General features: G+C 44.1%; 1 protein-coding gene across 5 annotated transcripts in view; it reads left to right on the top strand.

Moving 5' to 3' along the window:
* Tp53bp1 (tumor protein p53 binding protein 1) overlaps nucleotides 1–8,731 on the top strand; it is an 89,177-nt gene that overhangs the window by 48,879 nt on the left and 31,567 nt on the right. For 4 of the 5 annotated variants that reach the window (XM_005364330.2, XM_005364331.2, XM_013352643.2 and 1 more), the window contains 3 exons: nucleotides 451–1,747; nucleotides 7,342–7,461; nucleotides 8,168–8,371. In XM_005364330.2, the coding sequence (XP_005364387.1) occupies nucleotides 451–1,747; nucleotides 7,342–7,461; nucleotides 8,168–8,371 (1,621 nt within the window). The remainder of the gene's footprint in view (nucleotides 1–450; nucleotides 1,748–7,341; nucleotides 7,462–8,167; nucleotides 8,372–8,731) is intronic. The other variant, XM_026787642.1, reaches the window with a different exon arrangement.

Genomic DNA, 8,731 nt, shown 5'->3' with positions numbered 1-8,731 from the left:
ATGACTGTCCATAGTGGCCTTATGACTGTCCATAGTGGCCTTATGACTGTCCATAGTGGCCCCGTGAAGCAGAATGAGTATCAGGTCCTACTTCATGAGATTGAAGATGTTTCTGTAAACATACTGGGGTCCATTCTGTGTGAATGACATGACTTTGGCAGCTTGATGGTGAAATTAAGTTTGAATATTCTTGTGCTTAATAAACTAGTACTTTTCGGCTTTTGTTTAGATTATGCTTATTTTTGCCAGATATTTTACAAGACACTGAACAGAATGACTCATGTAGTTGAAAGACAGGTTGTAGGGTTTGAAGTTCTGGAATTAACAGCCCTAGCTAGAGGTCTTTACTTTCTGAATAATTGATTTAGAAATGTAGGTGAATCTAAAGGTTAGATATAAAAGAAACACGATATGGACCACTGATGGCTTGATGTTTTGATCCTTCCTCAGGACATTTTCATTCCCTCACCAAGTCTGGAAGAGCGGTCAAGCGATGAGAAGAAGGACGGCAATCTGCACAGCTCATCTCTGACTGTTGAGTGTTCTAAGACTTCAGAGAGTGAACCAAAGAATTTCACTGCCGACCTTGGGCTCTCCCTGACAGGGGACTCTTGCAAACTGATACTTTCTACAAGTGAGTGTAGCCAGTCCTCAAGGATGGAGGGCTTGGGCTCTCCCAGGATGGAGGGAGATAGAGAGAACACACAGATTGACGATACCGAGCCACTGTCTCCGGTTACCAATTCTGAACTTCCTGCCGAAGGTGATAATATCCTGATGAATCCAGCACAAGATGGCCAGCTAGAAGAACTGAGTCAGAATGATGGCCAAACAGAAGCGGGTGACGCAGAGAACAGAGGTGACGCTGATGTTTTAGCTGCTGGTAGGAGAGGCGGAGAAGAGACTGCCACTGAAGATGTTTGCATTGATCTCACTTGTGATTCCGGGAGCCAGGCTGTTCCATCTCCTGCTACTCGGTCCGAGGCCCTTTCTAGTGTCTTAGATCAGGAGGAAGCTGTGGAAATTAAAGAACAGCATCCAGAGGAGGGGTTTTCGGGATCTGAGGTAGAAGAAGTCCCTGAGACTCCCTGTGGAAGTCACAGAGAAGAGCCCAAGGAAGAAACAATGGAGAGTATCCCGCTGCACCTGTCTCTGACTGAAACTCAGTCCCAGGCATTGTGTCTTCAGAAGGAACCTCCCAAAGAAGAATGCCCAGAAGCTATGGAAGTTGAAACCAGTATGATTAGTGTTGACTCCCCCCAGAAGCTGCCAGCAATGCTCCACCAGGAGTTAGAGCATAAGGAGCCAGAAACCTGGGAGGAAGCCACGTCCGAGGACTCCAGTGTTGTTATCGTTGAAATGAAGGAGCCCTCAATAAGAGATGATTTTCCCAGTGAACCTTTTGAGGGAGTGGAGAAGTGCTCAGATTCACAGTCCTGGGAGGATATGGCTCCAGAGGTGGAACCGTGTGCTGAGAACAGAGTGAACACGCCGGAGGAAAAGGATGCCGACTGTGATGGAGATGTGAAAGCAGAGACCACAGCAAAGGACGCTGTCGAGGAAGACTCTCCGCAGCCTCCCACACCCGACCAGGAGATGCCCCAGCCCCAGCTTCAAGAGAAAGACAGCTCAGTGACCATAGATGCCAAAGTGGCCGAAGCCAAGCAGCTGGGGGCAGAGGGAACGTCCCAGCAGCTTGCGAAGGCCCCTGCCTGCGCCTCGCAGAGTTTCTGTGAAAGTTCTAGCGGTGAGTGATGACAGATTCATTTTGAGCTGTCCGGCCAGGCGTCCTTTGGAAAGGAAGTAGGAGAGCTCACACACTGTCAGAAATGAGCGTTAACGTGAGAGAATAATTTTGAGATTAGTGATTGTAGTTTTCCTTCATAGTTGTAATTATTTTTATGACCAGAGAACATTGGAGATTTATCAACACCATAATTCAGGAGTAGTTAATGTGTGTAGTTAGGAATCGTACCAGTTTATTTTTGTCTACTTAGGTCCTGCCCTTGAGGCTCCCCTGCCACCCCATGGTTAACCTCATGTGAGCTACGCAGGTGCCACAGTGAGCTATACTTCCATCCCTAACATATTTTTATGATTCCACAGGTGCAGTGAGTCCTTTCTTTTTCTATCTTATCCTGTCTCTATCTGTTTGTCTCTGTCTGTCTGTCTTTGTCTTTTTTGATTCAAGGCTTTATTTTTACAGTCCAGACTGGCTTCACATTTTCTTTTTTCCTGATATTTAATAATTTTATTTTAAAACAAAGTTATTATTTGGAAATTTTATAGATTTGTACAATGTATTTTGATTATATCCATCCACCATTACCTTCCTCCAAACTCTTGGTGCCCCTGACCTCATTACCCTCCCAACTTCATGTCTTTCTTTTACTGGTATATTATTAGCCCCTCCCGCCTCCCCGAGTCCAGTCAGTATTACCCGTATGTGCATGGTTCTGAGGCCATCCACTGGGCATGTGTGCCCCACCAGCGACTGTATCCGTAAAGGCAAGCCCTCCCTCAGCAGCCATCAGCTGCCAGTAGCCTCTTCCCCCTTCGCACTGGAGTTTCCACTGGCTTGATCTTGCGCAGGCCCAGTACAGGTAACTGTAGTTGTCAAGAGTTGATGTGTGTAACAGCCACGTCATGTCCAGAAGTCAGCATTTCCCAGCTCTCTCCTCATCCACCAGCTCTTACCTTCTTTCCCCTGTCCTTCTGCAAAGCCTTGGATGGGGATGTTAATGGAGATCATTCCAGCTGAGCACTTGTGGTCAGGTCTGCCTGAAACCTGGACTAGACAGGAGTCTCTGCAGTAACTGTTGCCCACTGCACAAAAGCAGCTTTTCTGACCACAGTTGAGAGCAATGTACACCTATAGGTATAAGCATAAATACATAGAAGGCAGATTGACAGCTTGATGTCTAACATGACAGTGTGTCCCAGCTGTGGCCTGTGCTCTCCCTAGTCAGGGGCTTTTGACAAGGTTTATTATAGTACCATGCCTTCAAATGTTTTATTTCCTGTTTCCGTGTCTCAGGTGCTGGGGTTACAGCTGTGTGCCACATTGCCTGTCAGAAATACCTTTTTTTTTAGATTCATGAATATGAGTATTCTGTCTATGTGTATGCCTTTATGGCAGAAGAAGGCATCAGATCCCACTACAAATGGTTGTGAGCCACCATATGGTTGCTAGGAATTCAACGTGGGATCTCTGAAGGAGCAGACAGTGCTTTTAACCTCTGAGCCATTTCTCTAGCCTGCCAAGAGTACCTTTTAGAGTATTCTAAGATACTGAACGATGAATTATTTTTTGTCATAGACACTGCCTTATTAAAATATATTTTACTGGGAGCTGGAGAGATGGCTCAGTGGTTAAGAGCATTGCCTGCTCTTCCAAAGGTCCTGAGTTCAATTTCCAGCAACCACATGGTGGCTCACAACCATCTCTAAAGAGGTCTGGCGCCCTCTTCTGGCCTTTAGGCATACACACAGACAGAATATTGTATACATAATAAATAAATAAATATTAAAATATATATATATTTTTTACTAATATTAGTTTGGATTATTGAAGATGGTGGAAAATTATTTGTTTCTCTCCTCCTTGCCTCTCCCTTCACCCCTCTGCCCCTTTTCCTTCCTCTCCTAACTCGTCCTGTTCCCTTCCACTTCCTTCCTTACCCTTTCTCCTAACTCCTCCCCCTCCCTTTCTCCCTCTTCCATTTAGCTAAGAAGTACAGTAACTGCTCCATGTAGAGAGAACTCTGAAAGTGGGTGCCTCCGTCTTCTTCTTAAGTGTTCTCCTTGAGGGTTGGGGAATGTAGCTTGGTGGTAGACCTTGAAATCAGTGTCCAGCAGTGGAGGGTAGGGAAGGAAAATGAAAGGAAAACAATTTAGCTGTGTTCAAAAAAGCTGTATGTGTATGGGTGTTTTGCCTGCATATATGTACTTGTTCCACATCCGTGCACCAATTTATTGAATAGGAAAAAGTAATGAAAATAATAGTTAATTGTATGTAGAGGAAATTTCTATCTTACCCAGTCCCGCATCTGTTCAGTCCCAAAGAAACACACAGAGGCTTATATTAATTATAAACTGTTTGGTTTATTAGCTCAGGCTTATTATTAACTAGCTCTTATAACTTAAATTAGCCCATAATTCTTGTCTATGTTTAGCCATGTGGCTTGGTACCTTTTCTCAGTTAGGCATTCTCATCTTACTCCTCTGCATCTGGCTGGTGACTGCATCTCTACCTTTCCTCTTCCCAGAATTCTCCTCGTCTGGTCACCCCACCTATACTTCCTGCCTGGCTACTGTCAATCAACATTTTATTAAACCAATATGAGTGACAAATCTTTACACTGTACAAGAGCATTATTCCATAGCAATTTTATTTATGGAAGGTTAAGAACTTAAAAGTTGGAGCTGGAGAGATGGTCCACTGGTTGAGGATGCTTACTGCTCTTCTAGAGGACCAGAGTTTGGTTTCCCGTATCTACAAATCCCTATGACTCTAGCTTCAGGGGATCTGCTACCCTTTTCTGGCCTCTGCGGATACCAGACCCCACACATGGTGCACAGACATATATGAGGCAAAACACCCATACACAAAACAAAAATAAATAAATACTAAAAAAAAGCTTAGGAATTTTAGGTAGCGATAGGCCTGATTTAGTTTATGCCATAGATCATGTATGAAAAAGCCTCTGGGGACTAAGATTGCCCAGTACCCAGCTCTAAGGAAACAATGACACCACCATCTTCAGAACAGCTGGAGTCTACACCTGTGTCTGGGGACAAGAGTTAAAAATAAATATTTAAAAAAAGAAAGGAAAAGTTTTATTTAGAAATTAGAGCATGAAGGAATAATAGCTTCTGATGCAGAAGAGATAGAAAAGCCGTTGTATGTTTGACATTTAGCTTGTGGGTGAGCTGGGGGTGTAGCTCATTGGTAGGGACCTTGCCTTGATTTTCTCAGGCCCTAGGTTTGATCCCCTTATTGCAAAACAAACAATAGCATAGAAACAGTTGTTTAGACTACCCATTGAGGCCCTATCTCAGCCCTTCCCCCCACTATACAGAGGTTTAAGTATTGCTTTGAAGTGATGAATTCTGTGGATTTCTCAGAAATGAGACCAAACTCTCCACACAGGTGACTTGACAGTTGGTGTGGTTTCCTTTGCCTTTATTGTATCTTCATTTGTTGATGCGCTGACAGGCAGTAGGAGAGCCTATGATAGTTTGGTACGGAAGAAAAGATTTGATAGTTTAAATAATGGGCTCAATAGGAAAGAACTGAAATGTGGAAAATTCCAGCTAAAAGGACGAAATAGACAAGTTATTTTATAGAATTTGGTGGTAATCTATTAACGACAGTTTTCAGATGGCTGGATAAGTACAGAGAAATACAAGATCATTTGGAGGACCGAACGTGAATAATTAAGAAAGACCAGAGACTTGGCTGCCCCCAGTTAACTGTGTGCTGACTAGAAAGTTAGGATTTAAAATACTTTTCAACTGATTTCATGTGTCTGAATGTTGGGCCTGTGTGTCTGCATGTACAACATGTGCATGCTTGATCCAGCAGTCGCAGAGGGCATCAGATCCCTGCAGCTGGAGCCGTGGATGGTTGTGCGCTAGCTACCATGTTGGTTCTTCTGCAAGGTGCTCTTAACTGCTTGAACTGCCTCTCTCTAACCCAGAGAGTTAGGGATTTTCCTTGTATTGAAAGCCTCAAAGGATTTTGACCAGAAGCCAGTTTGCTGAGAGCCACGATATCCAGCTTATCTCTGGTTACACTGTAGAAAGAACTGGAGTTGGGGAAAGAGGGCTGATCTAGGTAGAGAAAATGATTGGTAGGCTGTGCTATCCAGATGAAGGTAGCGGCAGTGCTGCCCTAGGGCCTGAAAACATTTCAAGTCTCAGTTATATTGATGAAATGAGATAGTCTTAAATTATTGTTAGTAAGTTGTACCTAGAATTGTGCAAAGGAATCTTATACCAAGACACAGTTTCCACAGTAAGGCACTTTCTGTTAAGCAAGTGTTTGTGCCTGCCCGCCCCGCCCCTGCCTTTGTTTGAGTGCTGGGAACGAAAGTGTGTGCTGCCACACCTGGCCGAAAAGCACTTTTATGTCTTCAGAAGTTTTTAATGTTTGTAATAACTTCGTAGCAACCAACTAAATATACACGGGGATGCTTCTTACGGGATTTACCCTGATGCAGGAATTGAGTTTTGGATATTTCTCTATTTTTAGCATCTAGAATGAGTGCTGTTGAGAACAGTTGAAGGAAAGCCTCAATCTAAAGATTGTTAGAACTAGTGGCTAATCTGAAGTCTTTTTTTGTTCCATGAGATCCTTTGTCACCTTCCAGAGCAGACTGTTGCAGTGATATTTTGTTTGTAATATAACTAATAAAGCTTGCCTGAAGATCACAGAGCAGAGCGAAGCCACTAGTTAGCCATAGAGGCCAGGCAGTGGTGGCGCACACCTTTAATCCCAGCACTCGGGAGACAGAGGCAGATGGATCTCTGTGAGTTCAAGGCCACACTGGGCTACTCTAAATTGATCCAGTCTCAAAGAGAAACAGTGCCCGGCAGTGGTGGCTCACACCTTTAATCTTAGTACTTGGAAGCCAAACACCTATGATTCTAGCCCTAGGGAGGTGGAGACAGTAGTGATATCGCTGGGCAGAGAGAGGAATGTAAGGCAGGAGGAGGCAGGAGTCTGCAGTCTGAGGTTTGGTGGAGGCAGATGCAGTCTGAGAATCAGTAGAGACAGGATCGCCCCTTTGGTCTGCGCATTGGTAGAGGTGAATGACAACCTAGTGACTGACTCCTTTGCTTCTCTGATCTCTCAACTTTCACCCCCTATTGTCTGACTCTGGGTTTTATTAAGACCAATTAGAATTCGTGTTACAGACTGTAACATCAGACTTTGCTTTGGAAGTCCTGTAGAATGCATAGCTAAGAAAGGAACTCCTAGGTTGCATTTACTAAATTATACCATCTAGGTTCAAAAGTATCCAGATCCGTGTTGCTAAGTTGTCTAGATACAGTGTTTGGAAGTAGATGATGACCCAGTGTTGCTCAGGCTAGCTTCTTTTTCTTTGCTTGTCCTCTGGGTGTCTTGTCATCAGGGCTGTTGGTATCTGTGGAGCCTGCTGTTTTCTTGCAGTAGGGAATTTGTTTGGATGGCTGCTGAAGGTAATAGGAATAAAAATTTGGGAAAAGAACAACTGAAATTTTTGGGGGGTAGTTTCTCATTTTTGTATAATGTATACTTTAGTGTGGCTTTTTCTTTCTTCTCCATTATTGTGTTTTCATTTTTGTTTATTTCAGAAACCCCATTCCATTTCACTTTGCCTAAAGAAGGTGATATTATCCCACCCTTGACTGGCACAACCCCACCTCATATTGGGCACCTAAAATTGGATCGCAACAGACATAGTACTCCTATTGGTGAGTGATTTGTAAAAAAAGATATTTAAGGCATTAAAATAAAAGCCACTTAAAGGCCTTTTCTAAGATACCGTTCTTTATGCAAGTGATACTTTTAGATCTGAGGAGTTGGCCTGAATGCGAAGGCCGCTGTCTGGTTTGGAGGAGCAGGGTGTGATTTTACTGCCAGGACCTGAGAGGACAGAGAGGGTCGAGGGAAGGAGGGAAGAGTAAAGCTTTGTCACATCGCTGACAGAACTGCAGAGCTAGCTGGGCTATGGAACTGTTGTGCAGGGAAGAGACAGAAGTGTGGAGAAGTGCTCAGTGCACTGGCTCATCAGTCTGCCGCTCGACAGGGCAAGAAACTTAGATCCTCTGCCGTGGAGCAGCGGGCAGATTTCTGCATTAACCTGTTTGTTTTCTCCAGTCATGCCGCCTGGAGTCTCCTGCTACCTATGCCTGATGCTGGCAGATGTGGGTTGGCTGAGGGCTCATGCAGCATCCTTTGTCCAGATGCAGAAGTGGAACTGAATCCTGTTGCTCCTCTTAAGACCAGGTGTCAATCCTAGTTGGTAGTTGTTGATAATGTAACAGGATCTATCCTAGGGACCCTCTGATCCTGCAGAGTGGTGGAGCCAAACAGGCAAATTGATCTTTTCAAATGACTGTTTCTTGTGTTTGTATTTTAGTGTTCTTTCTTTCTTCCTCCCTGTCCCCCTTCTTTCAGGGATTTGCAGCTATCCAGAAAGCACCATAGCAACCAGTGATGTCATGTCTGAAAGCACGATGGAGATCAATGATCCTCTACTTGGGAGTGAAAAAGGAGATTCCGAGTCTGCCCCAGAAATGGACGGAAAACTGTACCTGAAAATGAAACTGGTTAGTCCCGAGACAGAGGCCAGCGAAGAATCCCTGCAGTTTAGCCTGGAAAGTAAGTTTTATTGTGTGGTGTTATTGGGTAATTAGTTTCTTCAGCTTATCTAGGAAGTACTAATTATCTTCTGTTTCTAATGATGGATACTTCTGTCTTTGTAAAGCCTTGTTCTCAGATTTCATTTTTGACTTTTTGCTTTTGGCGAGTCCCTGTCATGTTGCTGAAGATGAGGTATTCTATTTTATAGTGGTTGTTGCTCGTACTTTCTCATATTGAGTCATTGTTTCTCACATTCAGGAAGAGTGGAGGGCTTCAGAAAGGGCTCAGTCGTTAAGAGCATGTATTACTTTTCCAGAGGGCACCCACCTCACGGTCTCAGAAACACCTGTAATTCCAGACCCCCAGGATCTGACACCT

The sequence above is a fragment of the Microtus ochrogaster genome (assembly GCF_000317375.1).
Source record: "Microtus ochrogaster isolate Prairie Vole_2 chromosome 14 unlocalized genomic scaffold, MicOch1.0 chr14_random_1, whole genome shotgun sequence".
In the NCBI taxonomy this organism is placed as follows: Eukaryota; Metazoa; Chordata; class Mammalia; order Rodentia; family Cricetidae; genus Microtus; species Microtus ochrogaster.
This window is presented reverse-complemented; position numbering and strand designations above follow the sequence as displayed.